This window comes from Cydia splendana, chromosome Z (assembly GCF_910591565.1).
Source record: "Cydia splendana chromosome Z, ilCydSple1.2, whole genome shotgun sequence".
Classification (NCBI taxonomy): Eukaryota; Metazoa; Arthropoda; class Insecta; order Lepidoptera; family Tortricidae; genus Cydia; species Cydia splendana.
Genome location: NC_085987.1, coordinates 30,078,794 through 30,101,044, shown reverse-complemented (window position 1 = coordinate 30,101,044; position 22,251 = coordinate 30,078,794). Strand labels below are relative to the sequence as shown.

At 37.8% G+C, this 22,251-nt stretch overlaps 1 protein-coding gene across 2 annotated transcripts in view; it reads left to right on the top strand.

Moving 5' to 3' along the window:
* The first annotated feature begins 266 nt into the window (after positions 1-266).
* The window catches only part of LOC134804746 (uncharacterized), a 37,235-nt gene continuing 15,250 nt past the window's right edge, over positions 267-22,251 (top strand). Inside the window, exons 1-2 of one of the 2 annotated variants that reach the window (XM_063777949.1) lie at positions 267-326; positions 544-634. In XM_063777949.1, coding sequence (XP_063634019.1) covers positions 615-634 — 20 coding nt within the window. In that variant the 5' untranslated portion in view covers positions 267-326; positions 544-614. Of the gene's footprint in view, positions 393-543; positions 635-22,251 lie in introns of both variants that reach the window. The other variant, XM_063777950.1, reaches the window with a different exon arrangement.

Here is a 22,251-nt window from a genome sequence, read left to right as displayed (position 1 = left end):
TGCTAACTTTTCCTCTAAATATGATTTTCTCATAGGTGTGATTAGATGCTTATAGTACGAGTTGAAGTTTTGACGCTGATGTAGGTATATGCTAACTGCCGCGTTTTCAGGGTGTCAGTTTTGGCCATCCCGCATGCTGAAGAACGTACTCCAGTACGTATGTAGCACTTGCAGGCTGCGTCGGGCCGGGCCGGGAGTGCATTCGGGAACAGCCCGGGCGGCGACGGCACGAGTGGGCGCGCGGCTATAAGTATGAGCGGCGCGCGCGGTCGCGAGGTTAGTCGCCGATCGGCAGCGCGTCGCAAGCGGTGTCACTCTCCCCTCCGGTGCGTCCCCCACACACTCGCCTTTCTCACACGACCGGCGATCCTCGCTTGCGCAACCCCCGAAAGGTCGCCGCTATTGGCATTTAAACGCTCTCTGACATTAATGTTGCATTTAAATGTGCGATGTAGCTTCCTCTTTGAGCTCTGACTGTCTCTCGCATACTGTCGCAACAGTGTTTGGGAAAGGTGCGTGTGCTGATGTGAGTTTCTGTTGCAGCCCCAGCCCGACTGAGACGGGCAGGCGCGCGCCCTATAACTCGCTACGCCACGCAACGCAACGCCGTCAACATGATCGTCAGGATTACGCTGTAAGTCATATACAAGTACTTCTTCAACCCTGTCAATAAACCTTCAAACAAAGTAAATTTTGACAACCGACCATTTATTAATAGTAATACTATGCCAAGGTGTTTAACAAGGATAATTAACGCGATTACTTTCTAATAGTAGGCTTATCTAATTGAATATATCATCAAAAACCCGGCAAGCACTTAGCATAAAAGACCTGTCAGTGCGATGTCACTTTCATCGGATGTTTGCTTAGATCGTGCGGTAACATGTCGCGGCTCCGGTTGCACAACAGTTTCCGGGATAGAGATGTCGCATCACATTTGATACCGTGAAAATATGATCTAATTTCTTGCAAGGAAATCAAGTTTTCATTGCTCAACGGCAGCTGGCTGGCATCACGAATGAGGGCACGAGTTTCTCAATGAAGGCTGCGAAACATTTGCTTTTAAATATGCACGACTTAGTGAGTAGGTACATTATGTACGACGTAACACCTCGCCGCCCTCGACGCCCTCCGCCGCCTACCGCCGCCGCCCTCCATCTTCGCCCTAAACAATACCAGCTTAAACTCCACTCTTAATCTAACTTCACTATTTACATATATCACAATCTCATAACAAACATATGCCTAATTTTGTAGTCTTGTTTGAAATATGTAGTTTATAAATATTTTTATTTTTTTTAGATCCGTAAAGAAGTGCTAACTCAATGACACGTTTGCCAACATCGTAAACTATTGGACTTAACCGTATTCGTGACTAACTAACTCGTACCATTTACATATTCTTTATTTTTGTTTGACGAAAGCTCTATTTATTTGTAGGTACTTGCTAACCATACAAGGTACTTAAAAATATAGAGGTTTGAAATTATCAGTTAATGAATTTTGGTTTCACAAACTATAGAAACTATAAGAAAACTACCGCAAATTTGCGGCATATTGGTGCGGGTCAAAGTTAACCACCATGAAACTTTCTGTTAGCACGAAGAAGCTCCGCCGGCAGTTTCCCTCGCAATGTAAATGTGACTTGTTTATTGATATTATAGCTGTAACCAAGTGGTAAACTTGTCCTATTTCGCAAGAGGGTGTGTCTGTGGTATTTGCTGTTATGACACAAGAGTTGATAAAACATCTACGGTCTGGACAATCTAACGGATCCCATTGTTAAAGATGTCAAACCAGTGCTTGCAACACGAGGTGTTAAGTGCATGACGTGCGGTATCGTTGTAACACAATGACAGAAAGTTATGTTTGCATCTCAACGTTTAGAGTCATGTAATAAGGCTGCGAGGGAAGTGATGAAAAATCAACCACATCCTAGTGATGTGCACATGCAGTGAGAGGACTTTTGCAGAATTGTTTAGGTATATACTTTCGTTCGCGCACTGAAATTAGAAATTAACAATACATTGTGTAATCAAGGCGATGAGACAAAGATTAAGAATGTTTCTATTTAGGGAGATTCAAAATAGAAACCTCACAACGAAATGGAGGGTTTATATGACTTGAGTTTACAATAATTAGTTAATTCTAAGGACAATTGAATGAAAACGTAATATAGTTAATAAGTAATAATGTTGCCCGTGTTACAACGTTGGCACATTGTTCGCACGAACATGAACATAAATGCTTTTCGTCGCGTTGTCGACATACATTTACCTATAAGACAAAATAAATGTTAATTACTTACCACATAACTGTAAAAATTATAATTGTAAACCGCGATTTTGTTATTTTTTGTTAGGAAGCTAGAAGTTCATTCGGTGGGTATACAATTTGTCTGCGTAGAGTCTGGACCGAACCGGACACTGAGAAATATGGAGTTTTAATATCTACAACAATATTTACGTTTACAATAACTAAAAATTGTAGAATCATCAAAAAAAGCTAAATTTTCTCTATACAATTTAAAATAAAAAATATGTTTGCTTAGTAAATCAAGATTAAAATTAAAACAGAATAATAGGTTAACATCTAAACCGTTGAAGGTAGGAGCTTCAAATATGAACGGCATATTTTTCAAACTTTGTAGAGCTGTTCCAAAAATGATATTCCAATTTAAATAACGCATGCAAATGTTTTAATTGTTTGCATATATTTTGTTGAAATAAATATGTATGGAACTAAATGGGGCACGTCTGGATCGCTGATATCAACATTCATTATACTGCATATGACACTTTATACTTACCTCCCTAATAGCATTTTCTTGTAGGGATTTTGTTGGGCCTTTGTTTACGTATTAGTTGGGCAACCGTTATATTTGGCCGTACGATTTGCTGGAGGGCCCTCGACAAAGGCCCTCCCGAAGATTCCCAACAGAGGGCTATAAGAGTAATTTTTTCGTTGGGCCTATTTAAATAAATCATACAATTATTCAACGGTGGTGGTTTTGGTTGGGCCGTGGTTGGGCCTATACACATTTGTTTGATGGTTGGTTAATTGTTACATTTGGCCGTACGATTTGCTGGAGGGCCCTCGACAAAGGCCCTCCCGAAGATTCCCAACAGAGGGCCATTAGAGTAATTTTTTCGTTGGGCCTATTTAAATAAATCATACAATTATTCAACGGTGGTGGGTTTGGTTGGGCCGTGGTTGGGCCTATACACATTTGTTTGATGGATGGTTAATTGTTACATTTGGCCGTATGGCTTGCTGTAGGGCCAACTGCAAAAAAATAAAAAGAGCAATTTTTTCGTTGTGCTTCTGTTTGCAAATTCAACAATTACCCAACGGCAAGTCAGGTAGGTCGGTAGGTAGTCGTGCACCAGGTTGAAGGCCCAACACAGCTTGTCCCACAAAGGGCCAACATTGTAACTTTAACGTTGGGCCTTGTGTAGGATTCTTACAATACTACCGTAGGTAAATAGTTGTGTAATTTATAGTGTGCCTACAGTCTAATTATGTAATGGGCTTTTGTTTACGAGTCCTACAGTTACCCTACGTTAAGTAAGTGGTTGTGTAATACGACGTTGGGCCTTTGCTGATAAATATTACAATTACACTACGGTAGGCATTGGTTGTATCCACATGAAGGCCCTAGGCTAGGCAGCAGTTGTTGTTAATCTTCTCTGTATCGTTCCAATTTTAGTATATGTACTGCCGAAGCAAGTACACTTACTATATACTCTAATTTGTATATATACTAACCGCACTTCGAAACTTCGTAAGCGAGATTTATGTTTTTTGAGATTTAAATTGAGAAAATGTTGGTAAAATACAATTTTTTAAATTTATGTATAAGTTTTATAGTTATAGCTATTAAATTTATAAATTACTTTAAAAAAATATTATGATTATATCCGGAATAATCGAGAAAATAACTATAACTTCGATGTTTGGAGACAGTAACGCCATCTAGTGACGCCACAAGCAAACTCAACTGGTATTGTTGGGCATCAGTACCACAGCCAATGTTGGTAAATGCGATATTTGTGCTCACTGGGCCAACGAATGTTATCGTTGTTTAGCCACCGGTACCAAAATACACAAAGGCCCATTGTTAGGCGTCAGTGCCACAGCCAATGTTGGTAAATACGATATTTGTCATCATTGGGCCATCGGATGATATCTTTGACTAGCCAACGTTACCAAAATACACAAAGGCCCATTGTTGGGCATCCGTGCCACAGCCAATGTTGGTAAATGCGGTATTCGTCACCATTGGGCCAACTAATGTTATCGTTGTTTAGCGAACGGTAGCAAAATACACAAAGGCCCATTGTTAGGCCTCAATGCTACAGCCAATGTTGGTAAATGCGATATTTGTCGTCATTGGGCCATCGTATGATATCGTTGATTAGCCAACGTTACCAAAATAAACAAAGGCCCATTGTTGGGCATCAGTGCCACAGTCAATGTTGGTAAATGCGATATTTGTCATCATTGGGCCATCGGATGATATCGTTGATTAACCAACGTTACCAAAATACACAAAGGCCCGTTGTTGGGCATCAATGCTACAGCCAATGTTGGTAAATGTGATATTTGTCGTCATTGGGCCATCGGATGATATCGTTGATTAGCCAACGTTACCAAAATAAACAAAGGCCCATTGTTGGGCATCAGTGCCACAGCCAATGTTGGTAAATGCGATTTTTGTCATCATTGGGCCATCGGATGATATCGTTGATTAGCCAACGTTACCAAAATACACAAAGGCCCATTGTTGGGCATCAATGCTACAGCCAATGTTGGTAAATGCGATATTTGTCGTCATTGGGCCATCGTATGATATCGTTGATTAGCCAACGTTACCAAAATAAACAAAGGCCCATTGTTGGGCATCAGTGCCACAGTCAATGTTGGTAAATGCGATATTTGTCATCATTGGGCCATCGGATGATATCGTTGATTAACCAACGTTACCAAAATACACAAAGGCCCGTTGTTGGGCATCAATGCTACAGCCAATGTTGGTAAATGTGATATTTGTCGTCATTGGGCCATCGGAGGATATCGTTGATTAGCCAACGTTACCAAAATAAACAAAGGCCCATTGTTGGGCATCAGTGCCACAGCCAATGTTGGTAAATGCGATTTTTGTCATCATTGGGCCATCGGATGATATCGTTGATTAGCCAACGTTACCAAAATACACAAAGGCCCATTGTTGGGCATCAATGCTACAGCCAATGTTGGTAAATGCGATATTTGTCGACATTGGGCCATCGGATGATATCGTCGATTAGCCAACGTTACCAAAATAAACAAAGGCCCATTGTTGGGTATCAGTGACACAGCCAATGTTGGTAAATGCGATATTTGTCATCATTGGGCCATCGGATGATATCCTTGACTAGCCAACGTTACCAAAATACACAAAGGCCCATTGTTGGGCATCCGTGCCACAGCCAATGTTGGTAAATGCGGTATTCGTCACCATTGGGCCAACGAATGTTATCGTTGTTTAGCGAACGGTAGCAAAATACACAAAGGCCCATTGTTGGGCATCACTGCCACTGCCAATGTTGGTAAATGCGATATATGTCATCATTGGGCCAACGAATATTATCGTTGTTTAGCCAACGGTACCAAAATACACAAAGGCCCATTGTTGGGCATCTGTGCCACAGCGAATGTTGGTAAATGCGATGGTGGGCCAATACAAAATTAATGTTGGCTACGGAACGAACCTCATCCCAACGTTTTCCCTACCGTTGGCACCGTGGGCCCCAACGAAAATGCTACTAGGGCTACTATTCCAAGGAATGGTTATGGTATGCTTAGGTATTACATATGATAAAACATGGTATCACCATAGATAAGGTCATCACTGAGCATAGTTTATAAATTTCTATTTATATAATTAGTAGGTATAAGAATATGTAAGAATATACTGACTGTGACCTACTAATCTAAAGAGTGTAGATGTTTCAAGCTATATAGTGATGTTCTTATTTATGAATACCTACTTGGAAAAGCACTGAGTTCAAAACTGTTTCAATAAACATAAAATAATTATCCGTACTAATAAATAGAGTTAGACCAGAAAAGTCTGCAACGATTTTGAAAGCATACGCAGTGCAAGTGTTAATTATACGTAATAATTTCATAGAAGTTTGACATTTAAAACACCACTTGCACTGCGTGTGCTATCAAAATCGTCGCAGACTTTTCTTGGTCTAACTCTAATTCCATTATGTATTTAAATTAAATAGCGTATACCTCCTAAATAGGTACTACATATTTTGATTCAATGTCAATTATGACAATTGTGAGACCGAGAATGGATAATGAGAAGCGAAATGTTGGCTATTCAATTACTTAATTAGCTTTCTATTTCGGAAACAAGATGTTGTCAAGGAATAGCACATTCATCAATCCAATATTAAAATGCATTTGCGCCTTGGCGTCACTTGTTCGCGTCTCGGGCAAACACGTTTTTATAAAATTCGTCGATAAATCGTGACTGCAGACGTCATTACGTTATACCCCGTAGGCAGGTATTGAAAGTGACAACGACTTTTTATGACCCAGACTGACCTTCGTTTTAAATAGTTCCCGGCATCTGCACTGGTCATGTTTTCCTCAATCCTCGAACACTACCTTGCCCTGTCACTAAAAATACCAAGAATTTTTTGATAAAAACGGTGCTGACAAGTTAAGCGCCGGTTATCCTATCTATACTTTTAAATAACAGTATTTGTATACTTAGTTATCTGAAACATACAATATGCTTTCAGTGAGATAAACAAGTTGCTTATGATGATAAACACAAATACCTAGATAGATTTTATACATACGATTTCCCAAGCGTTATCGTCTACGTCTAAGAAATTAGTTAGATACAATAATCACGGTAAAGGACGAAACATTTCATTGTATTTTATAACCAGTACAAACGCCGTTTAAGCGTGTATGTATGAATTTTTATATTCAGCCCGTACATATTTTTTACCACAAACTTACTTTAAGTACCTATATAGTATGTACCTATAGTGGAGTAGTCCACTATACATACTTGTAAGGTTAAGCTTAGAATAAATTTAAAAGTGGAAAAATTACTGTCTTGGGTGAGACTTGAACTCACGACCCCTGGATCGATACTCCAATACAAATAATAGCATCGTTCGCAGACGTTTCTGCTTGTTAAAAAATAAATTTGTAAGGTTAAGTTCCACCATGTCGCACCAGCGATATCTGGGGCGTCCGATAGGACGTCTTCCTGCTGGACGGCCCAGGTATGCTCTTTTCACGTTCCGATCTTCATCCATTCTCTCAAGGTGGATGGTGGAGGCGGACCTGCGCGAACTTCGAGTCAGCAATTGGCGAGAGGTCGCACAGGACCGAGAAAAGTGGCGCTGTCTTGTGTCGGAGGCCAAGTCTCATTTTGGGTCGCTGAGCCAACGGAGTAGTAGTAGTAGTAGTAAGGTTAAGTTCATGTGATCCGCGATGTACGTCGACCCCACTTGCAGTCGTTTCTGAATACCTTCAGATACATTTTTTGCGTTTTCTATAAGGTAGTAACTATATACTTACTTACAAATATAATGAATTTGGTTACTATTAAAATATAAATTGATAATATTACCTACTTAATTTAATACCTATGTTAGACATAGCTGCAACAATTGCAACATGTTTATGAAAACAAAAATTCTTTCTTTTAAAATAAAATAGCTATTCAAGGTGACGCATATACATATTTAAAATTTATAGTGATGTTCTTAAATATATTTTACAGTAACAATGTAAACACAAAAAATACACATGTGTTTAATTACATTTCGTTTTGAGAGCTCGGCGTAAAGCATATGGTTTAGACAAAATGTTAAATGTATTCAATCCTCCCGAGTAACAATAACGTTTTCGGACAAATACTACAAGAAAATTTACGGTTCGCGAACAAAACCATATTACACAAAAAAATCGTACTGTGCGAACCGCAATTACACGCCTACGTATGTATTTAACATCACCTATAAAAATGACTTTTGCATTAAAGACAATACATCAATTGTTCGCTTCAATTTAACAAATTACATATCGCGAAGCATTAAGTAGGTACATCCAGCTACACTTAGTGTGTTCTAGTACGTATCTAGAGTTCAATCGTAAGTTACGTGTTTGTACGTAAGAATAACAATTGCTCGAGTTGTTATTGTTTCGTGACACTTCCTAATTAGGCAATTTAAGCAACCACGTCTGCATTACAGAATTGTTTCACTTTCGCTGCTTTACAACAGAACAGGCTCACTGCGTTTTGTCGAAGCTAATGTGTCATTCTGGACGGCGTTTGTTTACGAATACAAATCAGTAAGATTTCACCGTGATACAGATTTTCAATACAGAAGTGATGCGAATTGCTTCACACATAAAATAGAAAGAGAATTTAATCATAGCGATCGATTTTTCGAATATCCGTTTTCTATTACTTGTCATCTATTTTACAAATCAGATAAAAACGAACTAAGGTTGTTAGAATCTTATTTCACACAAGCGATTTTGTCTTTGATAGTGGTGGCTAATTTGCTGTCCAAATCCAAACTTATTGTGCTACGTATTCGACCGCTGCGGTGTATTGTTCGTCCTCCTTGCATAATACCGTCCCCTTCCCCCGCAACAAGCATTTTATACCTTGTTTTTGTACAGTTTCGCCACATAACGAGTAAGTGTTCATGTTCAGCGGTCGATTATGCATGCATGTGCGGGAAAATCCTGCAGTAGCGAGTCAGGTAGGGTAGGGACGAGGTGGTACGGGCCGCCACGGTAAGTGCTTGTCCCGGTGCAGCCGCACGCCTTTTTCTCGAGACGCGTCTTCGCGCGACCTTCACTTTCGCTTTTAGGCGTAAGCTCCGAGACCGGCGTCAAAAGCTTTAAGTACTCATTTATCAGTTAAGGTTATCAGCTCAGAGAAAAATATTGCAATTATTGAGTTCTTTTTTTTTCTTAAATAAAATGCCTTCTTGACTTTGGCCTATAATGAGATCAGCCATCATCAACATCCCCCTAGAGAGGTACCTATAATGTTTAGTTTCATTTAAGATTGCGCTTTTAATGTAGGTAGGTACTACTAATATTTTCATACAGAATCCAAAAACGGAAGTTGATCCCAATTCGCCTGTTAGTTTATAATATGAGTTTTAGTTAGTTATCATATATTTTAGCGATTCACTTGAACACTTATTACGATTATATCGGATTAAAGAGAAAATATCATGTTTATAATCAAATTTACATACCTACCAGAACGCTACATAGTTAGTTATAACAAGCCAGGTTCTAGAGGTACAGCTTCGACTTCATCTGAAAAATAATACTTACTTAGGTATAGTTTCGGAGAAATTGTTATCTCCGTGTATTGACAGAATAAAAATAGCTGCTTTTAATAATGAGTAGGCAAGTTACGTAATGATTTGTTCATATCGAAGAGTCTGCCTCGGGCGTCACCTGGTCGCCGCGCCGCCGCCGCGCCGCCCGCGCCGCGTCGTGACGGTACGGCCGGCGCGCGCAGCTTTCGCTCTCATGCCTTCAGTAATCACGAATCATCTGAGCCATCATTCATGGGAACCATTAACATCAAAATAAACCTAAATCTTTTTGCGCCCATTATGAACTTACTTTTTACAGTTGGTAAACTTGTAGTAGCAAACCTTTCGCTATTGAATTATTTTTAAGGGCGAACAAATGTTGATGTAAGTAGTCAAAATGGTCAAAAACCAGTAATTATATTTGAAACAAAGATTCCTTTTTGTCCTTAATTGATACAATACCTAACCAGCACCGCGAACAATGGACTGTGTTGACTGCGTGGGAGTGACATTGCCGCGTCACGCACACGGGGAAAGGGTTACGCGTTATCTACCGGCCCTTGGCTGACCGCCTCAAGGCTATCGGGCTAAACTTTATGTTGACTTGCCATTTTCGGTTTATCAAATTCTTTGCCAGTAACAAGGATATACATTTTCGTTACAGTTTCGGATTAGAATGCATTACGATGATGGCTCATTAAAATTTTAATCAGCTGATTAACCTTTTGAGCAGTGTGGTGGTATTTACATAGGCGATTTATTTTCTGGCTGCGGGTGGTATGTTTGTTAGAATGGTCGATTTTGATGCTTTGCACTTTCTACAGTGAACCGATATGTCAAGGGCAGCCGGTGCGCGGCGGCGGGTCACGCGTTGACCCAACGCTCGCTAATCGCTGCGGTTACGTAAGAAACCAAACTCGTTGTCCAAATGACACACGACGCGGCGGCGCTCCGGGGAGACGAGCGACCTATGCTTAATTAGCATAACTAAACCTTTTAATATACATACTTATCACTCGAGGAATTTTAAGTTGAGAAATCATTAATGGGTAGGTACTGATGTATTGATAAATTATTTAGATAATATTAGCTTCTACTCGCGACGACGTCTACGAAAAATGAGGATAGGTATCTGTGATAAAAATACCTACATATCTTCATACCAAATTTTATCTAAATTGTTTCAGCTGTTTAAGACTGAAAAAGTAACAGACAAACACATTTACTTGCGCATTTAATATAATATTAGTAGAGATACTAGAGATTAGTTGGGATCCAATATTTTTTTAGGTAGGAAGTACCTATACCTACATATGTACAACAAAATAAAGTGTAAGGATTCCCGGCCGTTTATATTATCGACTATATTCTAAAATAAATCGCAGGGATACTTACTTGCTTGTTAAACAGGCAAACATTACGAAAGAAATGTTTTTAATAGTTTCAGAGCGGTCGAGCTCGTAGCGGCAAATTACAGGAGCAACTTGACTAAAGTAGTATTACTTTTGCAAACTCATATTTCAGTACAGTACATTTTTATAAAATACAAAACCTTCTATGCTCAGGCTAAGTTTGCTGTGATAATTTTAAAATCAAGTCGGGTACACTGAGAGAAAAGGATAACAAAAACACACTTAGAATTACAAAAATAAACTTAATCCGGGGACAAGGAGAGTCAACTATAGGAACAAATTGATTTTTGCAATTTCTATTAGTTCTTGCAATTTCTATTATCTGTTTGTTGAAATTAGATTTAGGATTACTGAGCTGTTTGTAGAAATAAATAAACTTTACAGAAATAGTGAAACGTCTATAATTATTACTAAACTTCATTTTTTCCCCCAGTACAGAACTGTTTTTTAATTCCTGGTTTAGTTTACTAATGATTTTTCTCTCAGTGTACGTATTGGTAAAAAATGAACTTTTTCTCGGCTTGTGCCCATTTTAATAGTTGCAGTAGCCCAATGATAGAATCAATTCAGTGTTGCAACGGCACGCAACTTCATCGTAGCGCACCTGGAATGCGGTCAGGTCGTACCCTAAATACACCAGCTATGCACACTTTGGTATTATCCATCCGAGATCTTCGCGTACTTAATAATAATCTATCAACTATCAAGTACCTATATATAAAACCTATTCTTGTCCATATCTTGTGTCATACATGGTCCTTTTCAGGTCTCAGTTTTGTTGGCGGGTTTTGATACGTGAACGACCTGTTTTTGAAGACGGTTATAATAGATTTATTAAAATTTGGAGTGGTAGCAGAAAACCTGCTCAATTATACAATTGAGATAAATCGGAACTAAAATATCATCGCCTACCATATAATAACTATTTATTTACCGTCAAGGCTTTGAATTGGTATTTAGGCAGTCATTCGAGGAAGATTCCGTTTTATAGCTCGAGAAGAGGTAAACATTACGAACAATATCTATTGGAATGTTGAGAAAGCCGTTACATAATATTGTTTCTATCAAGTCATGTATCCAAACGATCCATCTTCCTTTCAGAAATATCAATTGTGCTGGGAACTTTTAAAATTGTATTGGTCAAGTTAAACGAAGGTTGGCTACTATTACTAGTCGTTAAAGTATATCGAAGAAAGTAGATCTATAAAAAACGTTCATAAACGTGTGCATGTCACGCATACTCTAATGTAACACCTTCATATCGTGACTACACTGACAGCCCATGAGCCGGTGAGCAATTAAATAATGAACAGATAGATGTGGCGAAAGGAAAAGGTGCATCTCTATGGATAATCGTTTTTTAACAACTTTAAACGAATTAAACGTTTTGGACCTATGTTATTAATAATAATATCAATATGTATGAAATGAGTTAAAATAAAAGATAAAAACACTATTTTGGTGAAATACATTGTTCGGTTAACCCTTCTCTAATGCAGTGAAAACACTATATAACGTCACTCGATATAACGTTTCACTCCCTATAACTCGAAATATATAATCGAAATTTTGGGCTCTAGTTGATTTACTTTCATATTATTTAATTTCTCCCTATTTAACGAAAATTCTCTATAACATTTATTGAGTGTCGCTATATAGAGTTTACACTGTATTTAGGTAGGTATAGCGACGAGAAAGACAACGACTTTTAGAATAATTGTAATTGCACACCAAACTATCTTTAATAGTTGGCAATGGCAAACATATGTGTGAAAATCACTACACCTTATAGTTAAAACAAAGACTCCCGCCGCGTCTGTTTGTATGTTTGCGATAAACTCAAAAACTACTGAACGAATTTTCATGCAGTTTTCACCTATTACTAGAGTGATTTTTGAGGAAGGTTTAGGTGTATAATTTGTTAAGGTATTGTGTAACCCGTGCGAGGCCGGGGCGGGTCGATAGTAACTAGTAATTATTCCAATATACTAAGGTCATGTTGTATAAGAGAAACATACTGTTTATCTTATCCCAATGTTTCTCGTACCCTATATATCTAACCTTATATGTATAACCCATCATAATTAATTTTGATTTAAGATATCGTAATTCTTAGTCAGAAAACTGATAATTGAATTAAGCTCGTTGCATCAGTGACAATAAGTCCGGCGACGCTTTACATCAACGTAATCGGATATTTATGTGCGTCTTCATATATTATTTTGTAAGCGTCACTTTCGATCTCAACAGTTTCACTTTCCTGCCGATGACCTTTAAAGGAATGCGTAGCTATGTAACAGATGACTAAAATAAAATGACTGTTATGTCAACAAGGGATGGCCTGAAACTTGTACAACATCATCCACGTCACACATACCTACAAGATAAACACTCTCGGCGCGATTCGGGAAAGGAATTAGAGATTCACTAGATATGAAATAGTAAAGATATGTACCATTGCCCCGGCTGAATATTGGAGCAGCGTTAATAGTAGCGTAAGCGCCAGCCACCATAAGGTACCTTTTGCCGTGGAACGTCACATATCTTTACTATTTCATATCTAGTGAACCTCTAATTCATTTCCCGAATCGCGCAGTATGTTTCTCTTATCCAACATGACCTTAGTATAGGTATACCTACCTATTGGAATAATTATTAGTTACTAGCGACCCGCCTCGGCTTCGCACGGGTTACACAAAACCTTAACATATTATACTTACACCTAAACCTTCCTCAATAATCACTCCGCACCGCATGAAAATTCGTGCAGTAGTTTTTGAGTTTATCGCGAACAAACATACAAATACACAAACAGACAGACGCGGCGGGCGACTTTGTTTTATAATGTGTAGTGATATATGATTCTGTCAAAATGACATTCTTCTTTTTAACCTTTTAACCGCCAGCAATTTTTGATCGAGCGTGCTCGTGTCGCCACCGACAGTAATTGTACCACGCAGAGTAAGGTTGGCATACGTACATAAGGTTGGTTACGGGAGTTATAAATGTCCTGTAAAAACCAAATCAGATCTTTGTCTTATTTATCAGACTGTGGCGAAATGAGCTGGATATGTAATGTCTTATATATCAGACTCTGGCGGTTAAAGGGTTAATGTTGGTCGAAAGATACCAAGTTCTCGTACAGATCCAACAGTCATAGTTTTTCCTAAAATTGACAATTTGAAGCACTTCTCCATAGTAAAATACCATATGACTTTCACGACTGTTAACAAAACTGCATGACGGATCTTGCTTACTGCAAAAGATGCAGAACTTAGTCTATTTAAGAGAATAGAGCAATATGGGGTTTCCCATTGGAGTTTAGAATATAAAGTTTTTTTTAAATAGCCTGTTATAGTGTCCCATTGCTGGGCAAAGGCCTTATTATTAATGAATCTAAAGTTGTACCAGGAAAAACTGTACTATCAACTAGTTCCAATTCCTCATCCTTCACAATGACACTTGTTTGCTAATTCCTTATCTACGTTACTTACCTACTCGTGACAAACTTAAAGCTGTTAGACCAAGATAAGTCTGCAACGATTTTGATAGCATACGCAGTGCAAGTAAGTCATAATTTCATAGGAGTTTGACGTTTAAAATAACACTTGCACTGCGTGTGCTATCAACATCGTTGCAGACTTTTCTGGGTCTAACTCTAGTCGTTTTCTCATTTAAAAACAAATTATTAACATTGAACCAATTTACTACTTTAGAAATAAGTAGCATTATTAACATGACTGCAAGCTTGTTGCTGTCGTTTGACTTTGAAGATAAGCGGTATAGATGGTGGTTTTTTTACAAGGTATAGCAGGTAATTAATGTAGATAAGGAACAGGAAAGGCCCCAATACTGATCCCTGCGGTACACGGTACACCCATCGAGACCAATGACCCCGGTGACCGATGTCCATTCACATCGACCCTTTGTATTCAACCGTGCATTATAAGCCGATTTTCCAATTTCATACTCTTCATAGTATAGTGCAATTTCAAGTAGGTATAGGTAGCCTTACCACGAGCTTGTCACTGACATGACAGTGATATATTTACTAGCGTGTGCGTAACTTACTTTCTATGCATCTCGCTCGTACTGGAATATTAGTGTGTAGTAATTAACTCAACGCTTATTTATCGAGAAACGTGGGATAGGATAACAGATGCTCAAGAAAAGGTCACGTGATCGTTCCATGAATCATTTAACTAGGTTCCATTCGTCACTACTTTTGAAAAAACTGATCTGATTTTTGGGATTTCGTAGTCAACTAGGAACCCTTCTAGTTTTGCCATGTCCGTCTGTCTGTCCGTCCGCGGCTTTGCTCCGTGATCGTTTGTACCAGGAAGCTGCAATTTGGCATGGATACATAAATCAATCATGGAGCTCATCGTCTGCTGAGTTTGGCTGATGTAGACACGTGTCTCGTGTGGCTGATATATGTACACATGTGTCTCGACGGCAGGCTCAATGGATCGGAACGCATTTCCCATTCGCTCTTCCCACATCCGCTGGGACAAGTTTAGTTGGCTTTCTTCGATTCGTGCTATCTCTGCACTACACTTTCTGACATAAATTATTTTATGTTGCGCTTTAAATAATTTCAATTAGGCCTTAGGTTCCACTTTTAGGCATAGATCTGTATCTACTCATTTACCTTTTTAACCGACTTGAAAAAAAGGATGAGGTTATCAGTTTAATCGTATTTTTTTGTTTAAATGTATATAGTACCACATTAGCCACATTTTTCCACATTTTTCATCCAGTTCTGATGATGCGATCCATGACCGAGGGGACTTGTGAGATTTTATATAGCGATTTTTCAATTTTTACTAACTAAATAAGCATTTGCATTGCAAATTTGATTAAGTAGAGCTGCTGATGAAGACCAGAACGGAACTCTTCAACGACGTGTATTTCACATTTGGTGATTTGTCTTCTTCGTTAAGAACCTCCTCATATCTTGATGGATTAGGGGCGGTTCTAAACTACACTCAAGGTCAAATACAGAGGAACGAAAAAAAAAGTTTAATTACTTACTGGATTACAGCACCTAAAGTAATCTCTAAATTAGTAATTGAACTTATTTTTCTGCGTTCCTCTAAATGTGACCATGGGTATATTTTCCTTGAAACATCAGCATTTTCAATGCATCCTCTGATTAAATTCCAGTTTCTTTATTTCTAGAGTTTAGAACGCAATAAAAATCGATGTGCATATTCTAGTGTCACATGTCATGCTTTTTAAGTTAGAACTCGATACGAAAGGGTGTGGTATCTGGCCAACTCAGGAGTCGCGATCGTACAGTTGGCTTGGCTTGCCTTACCTACGCACACAGAGTTCCTGTTTACGAAACATGTTCACCCGGCATTGTGGTAAAAGTTGATTTTCCGCTTGAGGAAGCATACCCATTCAGCAAGTATCAAGGCGTCTATCCATCACGTCCATGACTATCAACCCCTATTCTTGTACATACCTATTTATTTATTTTATATGCAATATTTTTTCTTGATTTTACCTACTTGAACTACATATTTAAGTCCATAACACATTTAAAGAAATACAGCAACAATTGGTAGATTAATTTGTTTATACTTAGGTACCTAGTAAGTTGTATGCTATTTGTTATAGTTCTCGCATAACACTCATATGGCCTTGCTGGGTTACATTTGGTATTGGTACTTACAAGTTATCCTTAAGTGAACAGTAAACGGTACTACAGTTCGTCAACCTTACAGTTAGTAATCTACTGTATTACGGTCACGTAACAATTAACACTCGCGTCGTGATTAGAACTATAATAGGACAGTTGTAACGCCGGTTAACCTTTATAATATGCGGATTGGAACAGCCAAATACCGAAGATAATTTAACAACCTCTATAACATTTATAAATACTCAACTGAGTTACTAAATTAACCTTCAAATAGGCATTAACATATTTATAAATGTAAATTTTTTGTTTCTAACTAGTTATTTTGTCAAATGCCGGACTGTTTTTGTTTAGGCATTCTTACGTTTCGAAATGTCACATAAAAATTAGGGCATAACATACTCGTAAAACGTAAATTAAATGAAATAGATCAGGTTTTGGGGATTTCCTATAATTTTAAATTGTGACGATTCGTTTTCAGGTGGATTGTATCTGTGCCAAGCGGCGGTATTATTTCATGTCATAAACTGCATGTTGCATTCAATTGCATACCAAATTAGGCGTCTGTATACAAAAGTTACTCATTATTCTCATAAGTCATAATAGTGCTAAGATTGCCGAAACAAACGAAGTTGCGGCTCTTACTAAATCTAACGCACAATTACGCACTGAGACGTAGCCAATGTTACAATAGTATTTTATACAATCGTGATATAATACAGAGCTTTTCAGTCGAGTACCGTGTTTAGGCAACGAAGCTTGCTGAGTTGCCTAAGTAAGGTACCTACGAGATTGAAAAGCTTGATTATATCACTATTGTATACAATACTTTTTCTGCGAGTCAACAAAAATAATACTTTAAACTGATAAAGTTAAGGTAAACAAACCAAAAGTATACAGCTAAGATACGCAAGCAGCCGCGATACCTTTATAGTCGTACGCTCCCCGGCCGCGGCCCGGCGGGTTGGTCAACAACACCTTCTCGTAACTCATGAGCAGTGATCGTACATTTTCCAGCATTTTTGGTGCAGCGGAGTGGTGTTAACGGTATTGGTATAAATAATTTCAACCCTAATGATTAATTAGCGTTAATTACGTTAATATTAACCTTAATTTACCATTTCAGTTGAAATTATCTATACCAATGCCGTTAACACCACTCGCTGCACCAAAAATGCTGGAAAATGTACGATCACTGCTCATGAGGCCCTGGTACTTGTTCCTTGCTAAATTCAATTTTTAAACAGTTTTTTTTTTCTCGATTTTAGCCACCGTAGCCAATGGAGACATTGGAGACTAACAAGTAACGCTAAGCAGTTTTCCTATATTAAGGGTGTCACATGCGCGTTTTTGACTTATGAAGCAATTGTTCCTACAATATAACCTAAAATAAATAATTAATTTGAGCTATGGTTTTATTTCGTCCTCTTGACCGCGGCGAACTGTGATTGGTCAATTTCATTATAGTTGACTAAACTGTATCCAAATGAATATTATAGTTGAGTTGGGAGCTCATTCATTAAAAGTACCCAAATGCAGTTTGGTATACGAAATCTTAATTCAAGAATTACAGTCGACGAGTAGAAAAAGTAGTTTCAACGATATTTATGTGTTCTTTTAGAAATCGTTTATAAATTAATACTCGTATTACATTATATTAATAAAACTTATTATTATACACCGTAGCCTCGAGTGACCCGACAGATTTTAACCACGCATTCCAGAGGTGAGAAGGAGCAAAAATGTTTACATGACTTGTGGTCAAATTCGGCAAAAAAAATGTGTATATATTACCTATGTGTTTTCTGCACACGACACGTTATTCCTTTTTACACCTTGGCGAAAGAAATATTCACAACAAATAAGTAAACTTTTTTTAATATACAGATACATTTTGCGAGTTTACTTTAAAACTTTAATATCTGTCAGTAGGTATGTCTAAATCAAGTCACATAGTGGCAGCGTCGCAGCCAAAAATGCGTTCTTCATCGAGTTATTACAGAAATAAATTTTCACACGAATTGTCATTATATCTAAAACGAGACCGATTTTAGAAACTTTGTATGACATCTTAGTCTCTAAATGCGGTCAAGAATACACCTTTAAAATCTATCGGGTTATTCGAGCCCACGGTGTATAATACAATTATGTAAAATTATTAATATGTATTATCATATATCAGTATCACATTAAGCCAATATATCGCATTAGAATTCGTGGATTGGATGTAAGTTTGTTAAAGTATCTAAGTGTTAGCGTTCAATAGCCTCTAACGACGAGGTTATGATTCGAATTCGAACGAAGGACTTGATGTCCGCTTGTGTAGATATTCCGCTAGCATCCCGCTGTCGCGGCGCGGTATGCGGCGCACGCGCCGTGCCAACACGAAATATAGCCACTACACAGCACTGCAAGAGAATTTTTATTACATCCTCTGATTCAGAGGTCATTCTTACTTTTTATTCGAAAGTAAAAACAATGCAACGCACCATGCGCGTCTAACAACTTTCTGTGACCACACATTTGACATTAACTAATTGTAAATGTTCGGCAGTATTTAGTGCAACAAATTTTAATATATACTTAATATACATTTTATTATTATGTCCTCACTAGATCGACGCATCTTTAACGTTTGCAGCAATTAATAATTTTCTCACAGCATCTGGGTAATGATAATGACCATCAGTTACGTTAATGTGCACACTCCTACCTATCACGTTTATATTACGTAGGTACCTACATTGTATTACACCACACAATTGCAGTTATTTTCTCTCATTATTACGGTGTCAAGTTAGAATGAGGAATAGACAAAATTCATGAAAACATGTGAAGTTTTATGCAATCATCTAAGTCCTTTTGTTGTCCGTTTGCATCGGCCTATGGATACAAGTTGCATCTTGCCTCAGTATTATGTTGGCAATTAAAAGGAAATTAATATTCATCTTACATGCGCATGACGTCCGAATAAGATTTACAATTTTTTTGCCATAATAATCTAATTAATGAGGCAAATAAGTTGAATCTGTAAGAATAGCGGCGTGTTCTGGTGGTGGCTCGACGTCGGCGCACGTTCACCCGCGACCTCGCGCCGGCTCCCCCGAGCGGACCTTGTGGCAGGACACTGTGTACAGTTATTGTCTCCAACCTATATCGCCTTGATAGAAAACAAGCAGGAAATATAATTACGCGGTCACGTATATAGTATCTTGACCTGCCTTTTCTGTAAGTAGACGAAATGACCTTTGCGGCGGTTGGAATGAACCGGCAGTGAAGCGAACCGGCCTCATTTAGCGAATAGACCTAATCGTTACCTGCGGGTGCCAAAGTTTGGTGTTGGTGCTTACAATGACACCGAACCTGCGTTACTGAGCCCAGTAAATGCTTTACAATCGTATCTACTTACGAAAGTCACTTTATTAGGAAACCTTTCTCAATATATTTTTTTGCCTTTTACGAACCTTGAACACTTTGCTAATCGGCATAATCAGACAATAATATTTCATGCACAACCATTTCTATAATAATCGTTAACTGTTGGTGTTGCAACTCAATTAAATGATAATTGAATGCCAGAAATTGAGGTAGCTGCGTTGTGCTAAATAATAAAACATCATTAATCTTTGACATCCTTGTGTGGTGTAGTGGCTACTTACCGCGACTTGACAAATATTTTAATGATAACTGGTTGATTGTATAATATTAACACCCGGATAGAGAAATTATTCAGATCCGGGTTTCTCCGTGCAGCGCTAATATTATTACATATAATGGATAATCACTGTTAATCGTTTTCAGATCAGTAATCGGTGATTACTTAATTAAGACTTCAAGTGAAACTAACTTTATTTTTACCTTGAAATACATATAACAATTTTAAATAAACCGACAATCTTCTACAATTTCTACATCCTTATTTTTACTAGTTCCTCGTAGGAGTCGTAGGTATGTTTATTGTACATACTCGTATATAGATTAGATTTCTTTATTTCAAGATGAAAATTACACTATAAATTTGCTACATTCGTCAAAATTATGTTTTTCTTCTCATCATGATCGTCAAATATTACATTATAAATTTAAAATAATAAATAATAAGATTAATTGTGTCTCCCAATAAGGATCGTCATGTACAATGAAAAACATGTCAAACAATTGAATATAAACCAAATTAACATTAAAGTCGATGTCAACGTAAATAATTTGTAACTGTCATTAAAATGTCAAATAAAGATAAAAATATTAGGTACAAATGAACAAAAGAACAAAATGTCATGTTTAAAATACAAATCAACAATTTAATAATAAATAAAATTACATATGTCGTTACAAATTCAATTCCATGTACTCATTTACAGGGTACAGAGGGTTATCCAACAAAAGGTTTCTCAATTAGCGCTTAAATGCTTCGTCACACGACTCATTTCTCAGATCGGCAGGTAGGTGCTCGTAGTAAGTCGGGCCAATGTCTCGTGAGTTCTTTCTTGAAAGTGCCATGCGACGGGGAACTGTTCTCAGACGCCCTGCAGCTCGAAGCAGTTTGCCCGGAAACTTAATACGTGCAAATTGGGATATATTATGCCTTACATATATCAGTACATCGAACAGGTATTGTGAGTAGTGCGTCATTATACGTTGAGAACCAAAGAGCTCTTTACAAGGGTGCCTGTCTTTTACACCGGCAAGTATACGTATTGCGCGTTTCTGCATTATCAGAACTCTTTTTGCATCTGTTGAATTGCCCCAGAGCAGTGAGCCCTAGGCCATGATAGAGTGGAAATGCGCAAAGTACACCTGCTTTAAGGCTTCTGCTGAGATAAGTGGCTTCAGTTTCCTCAACGCAACTGCACCACCCAATCGATCGCAAAGGTTGTCTACATGGCACTTCCAATTTAGAGTGTTGTCAATCATAAACCCTAGGAACTTACTCTTTTCGCACATGGGCATCGGAAAGTTAGCCATGCACGGTGGCAGTTGAACCTTTCGACCAGAAAACAACATAACATTTGATTTTGTATAATTAAGTAATAGCCCATTTGCTGAGAACGATGCCTCCAATTGGTTACAAGCATCATGAATTTTTAAAGCCAGTTGGTCATAAGAGCTTGTGTCATCCGCAACACAGTTGTGTCATCCGCAAACAATACAGACAAGCCAGCTCCAATATTCGATGGTAGGTCGTTTACAAATAACAAAAATAAGGTATTTCCAAGGGACGAACCTTGGGGAATACCAATATTTATATATCCTGCATCGGACTGGATTGACTTGCCGTCAGTGAGTAATTTCACTATAGTTAAATGTAGTTATTAATGTTAATTTATTATGAAAAATAAACCAATAAACCTTTTGAAATATTAAATGCGCGACTTCTTTTGTTTTCTATAGGTTTTTTTTTTAATGCCACTAAATATTAGACTTTTTTCTATACTTAGTATAATATACATATAATATCATATCCGAGTACTTATACATTTTCTGTAAATGTTTTGTGTGGACTATCTTATTACGAGTAAAAGAAGAATACATAGATTTTATTTTAGTATACAGTAGAGGTGACAAATATGTACCTACCTAATTAATTAATTATGGCGTGTGTTAGGTACCTATATACTGAATCAAGGTGCCTTTCCTTATACCTGTCCTACTTGGCCAAAATGTTGTACTTATAAGTATTATGGACGTTTTAAAATATCAGCTAATTATAAATCTTAGCTACCTATTTATTAATAGCCCCACTTCCCTATTTTATTGCGATAGTAACGACGGACAATTCGGAACAATTCGAACCTGATAACCGAACAGCAGAGGGTTTGCT